The sequence below is a fragment of the Mastigoproctus giganteus genome, chromosome 1 (genome assembly GCF_048544385.1).
Source record: "Mastigoproctus giganteus isolate SK-2022 chromosome 1, ASM4854438v1, whole genome shotgun sequence".
Lineage (NCBI taxonomy): Eukaryota > Metazoa > Arthropoda > Arachnida > Uropygi > Thelyphonidae > Mastigoproctus > Mastigoproctus giganteus.
The window spans coordinates 220,591,285-220,608,247 of record NC_143575.1 but is presented as its reverse complement, the minus strand read 5'-3'; the positions used below and the strand labels follow the sequence as shown (position 1 = coordinate 220,608,247).

General features: G+C 35.8%; 2 protein-coding genes across 2 annotated transcripts in view; both read right to left on the bottom strand.

The window, feature by feature from the left end:
- The window catches only part of LOC150091538 (peritrophin-1-like), a 103,461-nt gene extending 88,478 nt beyond the window's left edge, over positions 1-14,983 (bottom strand). The window contains exon 1 of the mRNA XM_090384465.1: positions 14,612-14,983. Within this exon, the coding sequence (XP_090240591.1) occupies positions 14,612-14,648 (37 nt within the window). The 5' untranslated portion in view covers positions 14,649-14,983. The remainder of the gene's footprint in view (positions 1-14,611) is intronic.
- A 192-nt stretch (positions 14,984-15,175) lies between these two features.
- The window catches only part of LOC150091537 (SH2B adapter protein 2-like), a 155,181-nt gene continuing 153,393 nt past the window's right edge, over positions 15,176-16,963 (bottom strand). The window contains exon 7 of the mRNA XM_090384456.1: positions 15,176-15,559. Within this exon, the coding sequence (XP_090240582.1) occupies positions 15,179-15,559 (381 nt within the window). The 3' untranslated portion in view covers positions 15,176-15,178. The remainder of the gene's footprint in view (positions 15,560-16,963) is intronic.

The following is a 16,963-nucleotide window of genomic DNA, read 5'->3' as shown; positions in this document are numbered from 1 at the left end:
GCTCATTGTGTGACAACCTTTCAAATAACATTCCAAACAATAATAACTGTTTTACAACATCCTTGTTATTCACCTGACTTTCATGTGATTTTTAAGTTTTTCTCAAAACTACAGAACCTCATTAAAGGGGCAAACTATTTTCCAGAGAAGCAAAAGTTATGGTAACTAAGGTAAATGCAATTGAGGAAGTTTCAAAAGAGGGCTATGAAGAATCTTTTTATTTTTTTGTAATTATGTAACCAATAGGAAAAACACGTAAATAGCCAAGCTCATGATTTTGAAAAATTCAATGTGTAACTACTATCTGTTTAAATAAATATCAGTCCTGGAATTTTTTGATCCTGTAATGTATAAAAGAGCAGCAGGTTTAGAAAAACATGCATTTTCATGTCATTCTAACAGTGGAGAACGACGTAGAAAACCTTGAATCTTCATCATTGTGCTCTTGCAAAATATTTTACAGCTGTTCGTTTCAGAGTTCTCTTTAGCTCAGTTTGTGGCATTAGTATACCATTTAAAGCAAAGGGGAATAATTGCAGCAGCAACAAAATGCATGTTAATTGTTGTTGAACATTATGCACCATTCTCATAAAGATTGCATGCGGTTAGGCATTTTCAGATTTTCTGGTTCCAAATACATTATCCAATAAATCATCTCATTGGTTTTCATGGCACTAAGCACTACTAAATTGACATATCTGGTCAGCCATCAATCCTTGGTAATGAAGTGCTGCAGTAGCATTTATTAGTTAAGAAAAGGAGGAATTACCTCTGTGATGTCTTGTAGAATACTTTTTTTTTTTTTTTTTTTGTTAGTTGTTGGCGCATCAGCTTCTATGGCCATAATGCACCTCCCAAGATTTTTGCAATACTCTGATCCAAGCCTGAAGTGAGATTCGAACCCACGACCTTTGGGTTGCCAGGCAGGCACTTTACCCACCTGGCTAGCCTGGTCGGCAGAACACTTCTGTGCTAATACTCTGTTATTGAATTAACTATGCAAAATAATTTACATGAATTCATCACACTCTTAGACAGAATCCAATGCACCACGGAATGGTGGCCCACTGTACCCCAAGGGCAGTGGGCCACCAATATCATGTAAATTATCATCATATGATAATTATCATTACATATTCACAAATATCATGTAAATTATTTGCATAGTTAATTCAACAATGGAGAGTATCAGCACAGATATATAACATGGAATGCATTGAGAATACAGCACAGATATATAACATGGAATGGATTGTACAGAATCGATATATAACATGGAATGTATTGAGCCACTGCAGCTCTGTCATCTATTAATAGCATTTATTGCAACTGTGACAAAAATGTTAGTCAGAAAAAATATCTTAAGTTCAGTATTAGTAAGTTTTTCAGCTTTTTTTTTTTAATTCTTAGAAAATCCTTTAAAAAACAGATTGTCCTATGGAAGTGCAAAGGAGGCTAAAGCGCTTTCAAAATTTCATCTATATTTATTAGCAAATAGTATTAATATTCCTTTGTAAGTTATGACTTAATATTTGTATATAATAAATAGTAATTTGTTTTTAATTGTGGTAAAAAAGTGATTCAAAGGTTCTAATCACGTAAGCTGGCATATATTCTTTTTTGTTTTTAGCTAAGAAATTTTATTATCTAGTAAGGCTGTAACTAATTTAGAATTCTGTTAATGTAACAGTATAGTATAATACATATAACATGTTGTTGTTTGGTTTTTAGGAGCATTAGCAACTAAGGCCATATTGCTCCGGGGATATGCGGAGGTCATTCCCTGACCTTTCCGCATCCTCTGTATTTGGTGGTCACGGGCTCGAACCCCAGTCTAATCAAGAAGCATGTGCTATACACTGCTGCTCCTGCCCCACCTGGCTACGGAGGCACCTATATATAACATAAACTTGCTAGCGTAATATATATTATTGTTGCATAACCTGTGAATAAAGTAGAGTTATTATTGCATTTAAGTATTTATTAGTTTAGTATAGTATTCTCAAATTAAATTGAATATAAATGGAAATAATGCCTCAGACTAAAGCAGCAAAGCAAAGCAAAGGGCTCAAAGTCATTTTTTTGTTGTTATTTGTTTTTTTTTTTTAGGAGCATTAGCAACTAAGGCCATATTGCTCCGAGGATATGCGGTGGTCATAGGCTCGAACCCCGGTCTAATCAAGAAGTGTGTGCTATGCACTGTTGTTCCTGCCCACCTGGCTACGGAGGTGTCAGGGCTCAAAGTAGCAAGAGCACTGCTGTTTCTTGGAGACAACTAAAGGGGACAGTTCTCCTATGAATCATGGCCTTACTAAAATGTGCTATTTGTTCGACATTTGCAAACCTATTTGGAATGGGACATGATATAGCCAATTGGGATGTCTTAGTGTTGTATATTTAGTGTAGAGCAGGCCTGGGCAAACTTTTTGGCTGAAGGGCCACATTAGGAATTCAAAAAGAAGGTGGGTCGCACGTAAAATACTATTTTTAGATATTATTTATTATCATGAAGAAATATAACATAAAAAAAAATTATTTTCTAACAACCAAGAATTTAATGAGATGAATGGAACTGTTTTACATCTTTTAACATTTTTTAATTTCAGGTGTTAATTTTGTAGTTGAGATTCTTAAAACTGCTTGTAAATGTTCATCGGTGATGCTTGATCGTAAAGAATTTTTATTTAGATTCATGATGGAAAATGTTTTTTCACATATGTAGGTTGATCCAAAAATAACCAACATTTTTCAGGCAAAATCTTTAAGTTCGTAGAATTTGTCTGAATTAAAAGTATTGTAAAATTTACAGATTTCCTCATGACGGTGCAATTCCCTTAAATCGGTATCACACTGCAGAGTTATAATCTGAAGTTGTAGTTCACTCGGTGCACTATCAATTTCTATTGAAAATGGGTCGCGCACTATTGCCAAACTTGTCTCAATTTTTCGGAAGTTGCCAAATCTCTGTGAAAAGTCGTCATTCAAAGCGTTGATAATTTCAAAATATTTTTCAAATTTATTTTCTGGAATCTTCAGCAACTTCATGGTTGGAAAGTGGTCTACCTTGTTAATCAATAAATGTCGAAGGAACAACTGGAGTTTTAATTGAAATCCATTCAAACTTTTTACCATACCATGGGCGTATAAATTTTTCCCTTGTAACATGGTGTTGAAAGTATTTAAGAGTGTCATGATGTCCAGGGTAAACGCAAAATCACAAATCCAGTTATTATCAGTTAATTCGGGAAAGTCCATAATATTTTTCAGTTTTAAAAATAGAATGATGTCATCTTTAAGATCCCATACTCATTGAAGAACTTTTCCTAAGCTAAGCCATCGAATTTGGCTATGATAAGGAATATCTGTGTACTCGGATTCATTATCTTGAAGAAAATTAACGAATTGTCTGTGTTTCAGGTCCCTCGATTGTATTAAATTTACTAGTTTAATAATACAAGATGTGACATGTTCAACTTTTAACACATTTTTACATAATACTTGTAGATGTATAATACAATGAATTGTAATTAAATTATAATTAGGATAATTTTCACAAATTTTATCCTGAATTTTCTTTAATGCTCCAACGTTTTTACCTGTCAAACTTGGTGCTCCTGTCAGTTGTTACGTTTACCATTTTGTTCCATTGTAAATTATATCTTGTTAAGCATTTTTCGATTTTTTCAAATATATCAGCCCGTTGTTTGGTCTTTAAGAGATTCCACTGAAAGAAGCTCTTCAATAATTTCAAAATTAGAGGTACATCCACGTATGAAAATTAATAACTGTGCAGTATTCTTTTGGTCGTTACTTTCGTCGAGAGCTATCGAATACCATGTTATGGATTCTAATAATGATAATAATTGCTCATTCAAATTTGTATCGATACATTCAATTCTTCTTACTACAGTTTGCCGAGATAAACTTATATTCTCAAATTTGTGTTTAATGTCAGGACATATAATTCCACAAGCTTCAGTCATACATTGTTTAATATAGTCTCCATCAGAAAAAGGCTTGTTGCTTTTTGCAATTATATGAGAAATAACAAAACTTGCCTCTATGGTAGCTTCTTGTTCCTTAGTTAGCCATGTAAACACATTTTGTTGTCTAGATAAATTTTGAATCAATCCATCAGCAGTTTTCTTTCTCGCTTCCGGAGATAAATTGGCACAATATTCGGAATGTTTAGTAGTGAAATTTCTTTTAATATTGTAGTCTTTCAACACTGAGACACTCTCCCGGCAGATGAGACAAATAGTCTTATTTATGTTAGCAAAAAAAATATTTTGTGTTCCACTCTTCATTGAAGACACTATGCTCTTGTTGAATTTTTCATTTTTTATTAATTTTTAAAAGGGCGTAAATATTATTTTTATCGCTACTGACACCAAGATAATAACCGAATATAACACAAAAAAACTAACTGTGGGATGACCGTCAGAGAAAACAGATTGGAACTGAAGCTGGTCAGCAATCCTATCCTATTACTCTGCCACTGCAGCAAAGCCTTTGTCATCATCATCACCGGCTGTCTGTTACCATAGTTTCGCGCAGTTAGTTTATAATCGCAAATTATACTGTTATAAAAGCGCCCGTTGGCTTGCTCCGGTTCACGCACAATTTCAATCTCAATTTGAACAATACAGAGATGATAAAACAATTTACAAGTCGACAAATTCTATAATGTATTACATATACAAATTTTACAAACATATACTTATTTTATGCCTTTTGCATATGTAATACGCAAAAGGCATAAAATAAGTAAACTTTTTTTCAAAAATACAATTAAAGCTCACGGTTTGCCATAGTTAAAGCTCATAGTTTGTCTGGGCCTGGTGTAGAGTGTGAGCAAATTAAGCACAAACTGAGCATGCTGATGGGGATGCCCTCATAGGAATTAAAATGGGGGCCTATCAAGCTCTCAGCTGCCCACCTAAATGATAGAGGCTACACTTGTGTATCAGGCAACAGAGCGGCAATCCTAAAGGCAGAATACAAAACTGGTCCCACAGGAGACATTCATCGTCGGTGGCCCTACTGTCAGGGAAACAGGCAAAAAGACTATGGAATAGGACTAAGGTATGTCTGCCAAGGAGGCTAAATTTGATGATGTTGCAGCTATCATCTCTACAATATGTACATCTATGATACAGTTGTACACATTGGTACTAATGATATTAAGAATAGATCTGAGGACTTAACAAGAAGTGCAAATTTGAGAAAAGTTCCAAATTAGGATTATATCTGAAAGCATCTTCATTCTGCTACTTTATGATAGGCGGGAGTAAATGATGGGAACATTCTCATTCAATTCGACCCTGGAGAGACTGTATAAGGCTCATGGCATAGAATTTTTCTCAGCGTGGTCAGTGTTTAACAGAAGGAACCGTTATTAAAGGGATGGAATACACTTAACTTAAATAGAAGGGGTGCAAGAATATTTGCTGATGCTATTAAGGCAGGGTTAGGTGGGATGGAAAATTTCTAGCTTGGGATGTGAGGGGATGCACAAACTAACAGATGAACAACAGCTGCAGGGCAGAAGCTTAAGTGATTCCTGCACTGCTTCTATTGGAACATGAAGCAAGCCACATTTTGAGAACAAGTGGAGAAATTGCATCAGTACCTGGTGTTTTTTTGGCATTAACGTTCAAAATTCTTCTGACGTCCTTTTGATGATGTCGTACTTCACAAAAATTCAGTCCACTTGACTCGTGTCACCTGAATATCAGTTCCATCGGTTTGTCAGACTCCCAGGTAGCAAAGTCCTAGCTTGTCATACCTGAGAGGGATTTGTTACCCTTTTTAGGAACTGGCTGGATATTAGCAAATTTTCAAGCAGAAGAAAAAGCCCAGTGGAATAGGAAAGTTTAAAGGGTGGCACAGAACAAGAGTAAGTGCAGGATTTTGAGAACAAGTGGAGAAATATTCATTAGGAACTGGAACTTTCTTGGCACTAAGATTGTTCAAAATTTTTCTCACATCCTTTTGATGGAAGACTATAGAAGACATTGGGTGGAGTGTACTGGGAATGGTAGGTGGTTTACCATCAAGTTTTAAGAGAGAGATGGGAGTATAGATGGGCAAAAGTTTCAGCCAATATATTTTGCAAACTACCAGAATGTTCAACTACCACTTGGACAAGGAGCAAGTTTTATACTCTTAGCCTGTTAAAAATCTAGTTTGTGCTGATTAATAACTGTTTTACAATTGTTGTCAGCTTTAGTGTAGGCAGAAAATGAAAGTGGAGATTTGGATGTAACCCAATTGTGATATGCAACATTCTTATCTTGAACAGCCTTAGCATACTTATTGGAGAACAAAGGTTTACACAAAGGACAAGATTTTAAGATACAGAATGTAATACAGGATTTCATGTCTACAAGAACAACTTCACTGACACAATCCGAGAAAACAATGACATCACAAGATTTAAAAACAGTAATCCGACCAAAGAAGAATAAAAATCTTGCAGATTATCCCCTTTCACATTCTTGAAATTCCAAACAACACAAGGCTCGAACAGCCACAAGAGAAAGGATCAAATGAAGAAGAGAACACCACCAAGTTGTGTTCTGAATAGGTGCTTAGAGGCCCAATCACCTTGACCATGTACTTGGAAAGGTTGTTTATGAGAAAAAGATCAAGAGTGTCGAGTGTGTGGTTAGGATTGCCTAGTATTCTGGTAGGTACAGGGTCAATGTGTGTGAGGTTATTAGTACAGGTATTTCTCGACTTTACGAGTTAATTCATTCCTAGCGCGCACTCGTAAAGCAGGAATTGAATCCCATAGACAATGTTAAAAATAGGGATTACATTCTCAACAATGAAATTAGTTTATGTTTAAACAATGATTGATTTATCCAAAGAAATTATAACGTGGCCTGTAAAATCAAGCAAATTATAATAATAAATAAATTATTTATGACTTACAAATTTTAAAGAATGTTTATTCTTCATCGTCGACTAAATGCACACTCGTTGATAACTTATTATTGGCTCGGCACTCGGTTTGTTGCACGAGGAGTTGTAGTCTTCTTCAGAAATGCATCAAGAGGCATTTGTTTCCAAGATAATCTTCTCTTTTCTTTATAAATTTCAATAGCATGCATAAGCATTTTTTAACAGAACGCACAAATTGCAACTAACACGATTTGCACAGAGTATCAAGTTTATGAAGCTTAAAAAAAAAAAAAAGTAATGAAGAGAAGATTCTGAAAATTTATTTATGTTTTTTATACAATTGAAGAGTTCAGTAACGGGGAAAACACATTTCACCATAATAACACAAAAAAAACACACAATTCCAGCTATCAGTATTTTCGTAAATGCAATAACAGAATTTACTATCTGTTTATAACTGCTTGCAGTAACAGAAAAGCCCAATAAACTGGAAATTGCAAATTGTTTTATGGTCTTGACCCCCAGAAATGTGCTTTAGAAAAATGTCACAAAGGCGTTCAAAATTGGTTCTTATAACAGAACATATGATAATGATGAAAGTGTAGTGCATTTTAATGATTTGAATGGGTAACTAATACAATTTGCACTATAAAAAAAAGGACCTTTCAGAGAGTTATATAGAGAAAAAATTTCAACTTCCAAGGTTGTGGAATGAATTATCAAAAAACAATGTGTTATTGGGTTCCCGTTACGATATTTTCACGATATGATGGTGTCTCTGAAACAGATTAATATTGTAAAGCTGGATACATTATATTGTATAGCTACGAGCATGGTTTGAAATGCAGTATTTATGAATGTTTATCATTCATAATCGAAAATATGAACATTAACTGCAAAAAAGTTCATATTTTCGATTTTGTTGATACTTAATACTGTGAAAAAAAAAAAAAAAAAAAAAAACTCGTAAAGCAAGAACTGCCTGTAATTGCAAATATTTCAGTATCTTGACCAGCTGTGCCTGTGCAACTAGTACACAGAAACCAGCTGGAGTTTTGAACATTAAAATCACAAAAAGAAATTATCTCACCATTAGGAAAGTTGAGTTTCAGAGAAAGGATGTCAAAGAGTTCCAAGTGATTAGTGAAGTTGGGCAAATGATAGAGGTAGCAAATGAATTTGGCAGAATGGGGGAAGAGAGATTTTAAGCCATAGAAGATCGAAAAGAGTACACTCCAAATTACTGTCTCCAATAGGGAATATCACAAAACACAATGAACAAATGCCGCTTTTGAAGCAAAAGGAAATGTACAGGAATTGGGAAAACTGAGAGGAGCAGTAGTTGGGGCAACCAATAATTTCAATTCTGTCAGAAAAGGTAAGTTCATTTCCACCTGCAGTCTGGGCTTGGCAGACTACATGTGGAAATGAACATCACTGAGGTTGTAACTGAGACTATGTATATTTGTGAAATGAATGAGGAAGTTTCCAGAAGGTTCAGATCTTTTTTTGCAGTTAAGTTTGTTCTATTAGGCTGACTATTCATGATGTATTCAGTAGGAGAGGACATGCTGTATGATGTAATGAAATTTTTGTATATGGTGTACACAGAGCAAGAATATACCCAGCTCCTTGACATAACAGAGACTCAACAATGCCCCCTGCATACACACTACTCAGATGAATTCCAGTTGCTGTATGGCTGGGTACAGGCATTATACACTAGCTGATCTGGATGCTTTGTAGAGAGTTGCCAACAGGTTCAGTCTGGTGGACTATCTAGTGGCTGGTCTGCATACACTGTTTTAGAGCTATATTCTCGAAATATAAGGAACACTGAATCTTTCCAAGATGCCCATTATAATCTCAAAACAAATCAATCATACTACTTTATGGAAGAAATGGGGATTGCCGGAACTTTGTTTTGGAGACTAGACATGGTTTTCACCAGTTCCAGCCTGCAATAAGCATAGTGATGGTACTGCACTAGTTGACGAGCCCTCAGCTATCATGTTTGCTAAGAATAGAGAAACAGCAATAGCTCAAGTAGATTCTGTAGGAAGATGCATAAAAATGCCCACTCCATTATTGAGGGTTATCGGTCAAGTAATTTTCCAATAGTTTGTCCATGTTTTGATTTCCTCATTGTGGATGGTAACTACTGAGGTCCTGTACGATAGAGCAGAGTTCAGGAAGTTATACTACTAATTCTTCTTAGTTGGTATGTCATATTTTGATTATGCTATCAGAACTAGACAAACTATTGGAGAGAATAAATGGAAAGTTTCGGGGTTTTTTTTTTTTTTTTTTGCAGATGCTGAATAAGCTTGTTTTCTTGCATCATTTGTCACTACTAATGCTATCCTTCCATGTGCAGGTTGTTCAGATTGTTTTTAACATGATCTTGCTGATGTATTATGTAGCCAGAGTGAAAAGTAATATGCAGGGTTTGGTTTCCTGTATGCTGAAGTCAACAGGGTCACATTGTGAAGGGAGATCTTGGATGTTAGGCAAATTACTACAGTAGCCTCTACATGAAGGTAAGCATTATTTGCATTTAGTGGGACTTGCAATTTGCTTTTGATGGACTGAAGTTTTGTGTTGCTCAAGATTACTTTCCTCCTCTTTGGAATGTATGGTTTTCGGTATCCACCTCCTTCTCAGTTCTGGAATTTGGCCATCTTAGTCTGAACTAGAGAGTTGCCTCCGACAGTTTTTAAATTCTGTACAGTGGAATCAACTGATGATGTTACCAACAGTAAATTCTAAGTGGGAAGCATTCAAGGAATTAATCGTGGATGCTACTAAAAGTTTCATACCTATTAAGAAATATTGTTCAAGGGTTAGGCCTAAATGGTTGTCAAATGAACTAATGAGACTCTTAACAGAGAATAAAAATGCATGGAATGCATACAAATTAACACGTGATACAGAAGCCTATGATAGTTACAAGTTAATCTGTAACAAAGTTACAAAGGAGGTTAGGCAGGCGAAGGCAGATTACGAGAAATCCTTGGCAAAAGATGCTAAGAAAAACAGCAAGGATTTCTTTACTTATATAAACTCTAAAAGGAAGGGGATGAATCTGATTGGTCCACTTGACATCGATGGTTCGACTGTTGATGATCCTGCTCAGATAGCAAACAAACTGAATGAGTATTTTGCATCTACATTCACAAGTGAGAAATTATTAAGGTCTGAAAATGGCAGAAGGTTATCAAATTGTAGCAGGATACTTAATGATTTTGTAATAACTGAGAACAAAGTGGAAGAGAAATTGTTGAAGTTAAACGTAAGAAAAGCACCTGGGGTGGATGGGATCTATTCAGTTATATTAAAGGAGGTGGCAAAGCAACTAAGCAAACCCTTAGCCATAATTATGAGAGCATCCTTGGACTCAGGGGAGGTTCCCACGGACTGATGTGCAAATATTCACAAAGGGGGATCGAAGGGTGACACGAGTAATTACAGACCAGTTAGTTTAACTTCTGTTCCGGGTAAAATAATGGAGTCGCTGGTTAAAGATGCATTGCAGGATCATCTAGACAAGACTGCAGAAATAATTCAGACACAGCATGGGTTTGTTAAGGGAAAGTCTTGTCTGACAAATTTGATAGGATATTATGATGTGGTTACAAAGGAACTGGATGCAAAAAATAATTTTGATATCATATATTTGGATTTCAGGAAAGCTTTTGACACTGTTGCGCATGGAAGACTATTGTACAAATTGGAGCAGAATGGTATTAAGGGTAAGTTGCTACAATGGATAAAAGTATGGTTAAGTGCGAGAAGACAGAGGGTGGTAATCAATGGATGCTGCTCTTCTTGGACTAATGTTATTAGTGGAGTCCCACAGGGTTCGGTGTTGGGTCCACTGTTGTTTTGTATATTTATCAATGATATTGATGAAGGTATAGCAGGCTTAGTGTTGAAGTTTGCAGATGATACAAAGGTTGGCAGGGTTGTTAATGACAGTAATGGCAGTGTGCTACTGCAACAGGATCTAGATAATTTGGGCAGATGGGCTAAGAAGTGGCAACTGAAGTTTAACCTTGACAAATGCAAAGTACTGCATATGGGTAGAAGTAACCCCAGAGAAACGTACCAACTGTGTGGTACTACACTTAAGGTGGTAGAAAATGAAAAAGACCTGGGAGTAATTGTAATTGTGCAGGCAGATATGAAGTTTTCTGAGCAATGCAGACAGGCTGCCAGGGCAGGTCATGGGGTTTTCTCAATGATATATAGGAATTTTGCTAGCAGGGAAAAGGAGGTGATTATCCCTCTGTATAAGGCAATGGTCAGGCCACGCCTTGAGTACTGCGTATACAGGTCTGGAGGCCTCATTTTAGGAAGGATGTAGATTTACTTGAGCGGGTACAGAGAAGGGCAACAAGATTGGTGAGGGGAATGAAGGGATCCTCTTATCAAGAGAGGCTTAAGTTCTGCAAATTGCAGTGGCTGGAGACTAGGTACCTGCGTGGTGATCTGATTGAGGTGTAGGCCCTGAATGGGTTCAGCGCGGTGAATTCTGATGGGATTCTTCCACTTGTTCAGATTACGAACCTAAGGGGGTATAAATTCAAATTAAGAAAAGACAGATGTAGATTAGATGTGCGGAAATTTGCCTTTAGCCAGCGGGTGGTTAATTGCTGGAACAAACTTCCATCTGTCGTGGAAGTTGATAGGTTGAATAAATTTAAGGAGGAACTTGACAGGCATTTGGAGGGAATGGTGTGTTTTTTTTTTTTTTTTTGGCTGATGCTGCATAAGCTCTTACGTTTGCTTTCTTGCATCACATGCCACTACTACTACTACTAGTTTAGTCCAAGTGGTGTGGTTTGCATCATGAATAGCAGATATTGCAGTATTCTGCTGTGAAACAGCATTTGGTCATATGATAATCAGCATATTTACGGCTTTACTTTATGTGCTTATCACTTGGTTTACTGGTGTGGCAGCTAATACTGAATTTTCCCATTCAGCTAGTGATTCACATAGTGATATGATTACCTCCACTTGGACAGCAATTGATTTTTGTCTTGTGATTACTTGGGCATAAGTTGGCTTTTTAGTATTTGTGGCTGGTAATGATTTTTTGGCCTCTTGGTAGGTTACAATGTGCTCAGTTTTGTATGGCTGTTTCCAAGGGGGACACTCCTTTGAATATGCTGGATATGCTTCTTTGCAGCCAGTACAACTATGTGTTGTGACCATGCAGTCAGTATTAGTGTGTGTGTGTGTGTGTGTGTGTGTGTGTGTGTGTGTGTGTGTGTGTGTGTGTGTGTGTGTAGTGGATCCACACATGGCACAGGCAGCTGCTTTTTTGCTGATGGTCTGAGTGCCCAAACTTCTGGCACTTTTAACACAACGGGTTTGGGATGTAGGCTTTAACAAGGCGGGGAAGGTAGCCTGCTTTGACCATTGTGCTGGTGATTTGGGGTTGTTAAAAGTAAGAATTATGTTCTGAGTGGGAACTAGCATACCATCCTACTTTGTCATACTTCACCTGACACTGATGAGGTCTCATTTGGTGAAGACATATCTCGATGTGTTGAATGAAACATGTAGTGAAATGGCAACGGAAGTTTCACCAAAAATGAATTCTGTTTTGCAGTTGTTCAGACTGTCAAGCAGTGGAAACTTCAACCAGCAAGTCTTCTGAGAATGTTGAAGCTCGGATTCTGTTTATGTCAGCCTGTTGACATTTGCTGTGACAGAACCAGGTTCCTCTTGTTTTTGTCCCGACAGGGTTTGATCTGTGCATCTAGTGGATTTCTGGGCTTTGGCAAGTGTTTGTTCCCTTTTTCCCTCCAGGTTACTTGGCCCACCACATGGAGACAGAAGTTCTACCTTGTAACTGAAATGGTAGTGGGTTAGTAATAAAAATAAAACAAAAAGAAAAAAGAAAGGTTACTTTTCCTCTTGATTTAGTAAAGTGATTTCTTTACTATGGATTATTTATTTAAGTATTATTATTATTAGCCATATGGTATGAGAAAGCCTGAGGCTTATGCTGCACCAGCCAAAAAAAAAAAAAAAAAAATTCCTGAGTTATCCTCAGAGAGAGAAGTAGAAAGGAATCACCAAGAAAGAGAAGAATGATGATATCCAGGTCAAGACCCTGGGTTTGCCAAGCCCATACTCACCAGTATGTGAGCCCCTGGGGTTAGGGTAATATTATAAACAAGGAAATGATTTTATTTCTTTAAAAAAGTGCAACTTTACTGGCAAACATTTGGTCACAAAACTGCTTGGGATGTGAGCCAAATGAGGCTGAACTGAACAGAACAGTACTCCTATTGACAAGATGAAACAACAATGCATACAATAAATATAATAATGATGATGATGTTGGAAGTCTTTTTCTGTGGTGATTGCCTAGTTTCTCAGAATTTGCCACCACCAATATCTCACTTATTTTCACTTGACTTCTCCCTTTGGAGCTCCAACAAAATACTGAGGTATATATATTTCAAAAGAAGTAACTATGTTATGTTTCCAGAAACAGCTGAAAAGAATGAAATTGTGCTCCTTTTGAGTGTCAGTGTGTGCATATTGCCATATTGGGAATATTAAAATAATTTAATAAAACCACTATGCTGCACAACTTTTTGATAATTGTGCACGAGTCTTCTACTAAAGGTTCACCTTCCCTTTCTTATTCATTGATACAGTTTATTAGAAATGTGGGCCACAATAGCCATTTTCAGAAAGACATGCTTCAGGCATAATCCAATCACATGCAATCCAATTTAGGTAAATATTATATCCTTCCTCAATCCCAACAGGAGACAAACATGTGAATGTGACAAACACTAACTCTTGCCACACTTTGTGTAGCAAAAACAATTAAGGAGAAAATGTTCTTTTTGATTTAAACAGACATGGGTATAAAGTAGAGGCATTATTCAACTAATTCTTTTTTAACCAGATATTCTTAATTTTCAGAATAATATGCACTTTCATTAATAAAGACTTTTTAATAAGCAATAGTGTTTCAAAAATTAATTACATACCTGTACACATTTCAACCCCAATAATTAAAATTACTTTATGTGTTAATAAATAAATAAAAAATTTCATTTTCGTATGGCAATAAGACAACACAAATAGTAAAGTGAAGTCGAAATAATCTAATGATTGGTAAAAATACAGAATTACTCTTAACAATTTACACACACACACACACACATATATATATTTTTTTTTTGGTTCATGATCATATATTTCATAGCTTGTATAACAAAATGCTAAAATTTCTTGACAAAGAATACTAAAGACTCCCAAAAAAATACTCAACTTTTTTTTTTTTACAATTAATTGTGATAACAGACTAGTCAGCACTGCTGAATAAACACATGTAACAGGAATGGCAAAAAAAAAAAAAAAAAAAACGTCAAAATTCCTCCAATTTGTAATTTTAATTTTACACAGTAATTCTAGAAAAAATTACAGGATGGTACTGGAAAAATGCTATCCAGTGATCTTCAAAATTTATTTAGTCCCACAAGTTTTCCCACAATGGAAAACTTGTGGATAAATTAAATGGAATATTGCAGGTCAAATGTGTGACCAAGTTATCAGCTACTGGTAGAAATCATTATAAATAATACAATACAGGAACTGTCTTTGTTGAGCAGAACTGCTTTCAGTTCCAAATACACTTAGTAAAAAAAAAAAAAAAACCACCACATACTTTGAGCCCTGCCCATATGACATCCATTTTCATGCATAGTGAGACTTCATTTGTACAGTTTGAAGACTAGACGCAATCATCAACACTATCAGATCAACACTATATCACATAATCAATACCATACAAATTACGGTTGAACATACAAATTAAATCCAAGTCATGCACAAAAGTACATGCTTCGAACATGTTAAACAATTTCTTTCTTACAACATATGGAACACTAATTGAAACAAGCTAGTCCTGTGCCAAATTTCTAGTCCTTGGGAACAAGGATATTCTGGCTAAAATTAGTTTGACAAGTCACTGCTGAATTATTACTGAAAACAGTCAGAGAAGTCATTTTAGCACCTTATCAAATTGATATCTTTCCAAAGCTGCCAGATTTAAGATTGTACAGATTTTTTTTTTTTTTTTTTTTTTTTTAAATCATAATAAACAACACTGTAACGTTATAAAATCACACCCAACTAAAAAAAAAAAAGACATTTTCAACTTAATCAGTTCAAGCTTTTGTATGTTTACAGATAATGTTATTTTAAATCCACTGCTAAAAACAAGATAAAAATTTCACACAAATGAATAAGTATTTTCAACAGCTCGTCCATAGGAAGTTTGAGAATGAGAGGAAGATTGCAAATTCTCTAATGAATCAGACCTAACTCGAACAGATCCCCCATAAGTTACAATTTCTCGCAGTTCTGGAATGCTGGGTGCCCTATGACTGGTACGTGCACCTTCTGTATGAGAAGGAGATGCTCGAGATGGTTGTGAAGTATTTATGTTGTTTCTCACATTAACCACATATTCTGTAAGGGTGACATCTGAAGCTCCACCAGATTCTAAAGGAATGGGATGTACACGGAAATGTTCAAGCATATCAAAGATAGTCTGAAACCAAAGGTGTTGGACTCTACACTGTCCCTCTGGATTAATGGTCATTCGAAGATGCTGTCAAAAGAATTGAAATTCAACATGTCAAAACTGAAAATATGTTTTTGAAATACCAAAAACATGCACCAAAATGTTTTTGCACACCACAAAGTATAACTCAATGAACAGTTTTTTTTTACATGATTATTTCTAATTCATATAGAACAATTTATCTTATAATACTAAATCAAATTCTCACAATGAATGTGACTAATACCACAGATAACACTGCTCTGCATTTTGAAAAAAAATTTCTAATGTTTTCTCAGGAAAGGGTGTTTCTTAATCATTTTCCAATGCTGATTTCAAAAATTACTTTTGTTTGTTTGCATCACATCAGGTTTCTTCAAAAATCACAAAAGAAAATGACTTTTCACAAAGTTTTATAAATTTTGGCAGGATTTGTGCTTTGAAATTATAACAAAATGCTACTCTTATCAGACTTTTATATTTAAATACATGTTGAATACATATTTAAGTACACTATTAAAAAGGACAGCGTGATAAAAAGTCCACTGAACACTTGTTTCTCATTTTAAAAACTGATTTATGATGGATCAAATTTTTGTTTCTTTGATTTTCTTGCAGATCCTTCTACTTCACAGCCCCTCTTCAGCATCCAGCAATAGTCAGCCACACGTTGACATTCCACCTCCCCTAGTATCTCATCTTCACGTCTTTAATGGTCCTGGTGAAATCTCTCAGCCTGTTTTTTACTAACACTTCCTAGATTTTTTGGGAAGTAGTTGAAGTGGAAGTGTAAAATATGTACCTTTACACTCATGTTGCAGCCCAGGTTCTTGAAGTCTGCCAACATATTTTCAACTATATCCTTGTAGTCTGGATCCTTCTTGTTCCATAAGGGGATCTCAACAAAAGACTTGCATCTAATCCATGCCTGTTTTTCTCTTTTATTAATTGTTCCTTAAAAATTTGCAAACTGGTCCCTCACCAGTTTGCAAATTTGAGGTCCAATAAAAATACCTTGGTTTAGCTTCTCTTGGGTGATTGATGGGAATGTAGTACAAAGGTAATTGAAGCAGGGAACTTCCTAAGGTAAAGCTTTCAAAAGCTGTTTCATGAAACCCAGTTTAATGTGCAAGGAGATCAGTTTTGGGGTCTACCACTGGTTTAAGAACTATGTTCTTTGATCCAAGCACAACAAACTGTCCCTCTTTGGCCAGACCTTAACATCCTAGTGCTTACTACTTGCCAAACTGTTCCACCCACACAAAAAGCAAGGCATTTTTTGTGTAGTCAGATTGATCAAGAAGTTCTGCAGATTCCTTTGGTAAATTTAAATCTCTTACCAGGTCATTTAGTCCATGCTATGAAAACAGTTGGGGACTGGACACAATATCTCCAGGCATGCAGACTTCAGTTTCATCTTCAGAGGCTTCCTTTCCAGCACTCTCTGCTGCT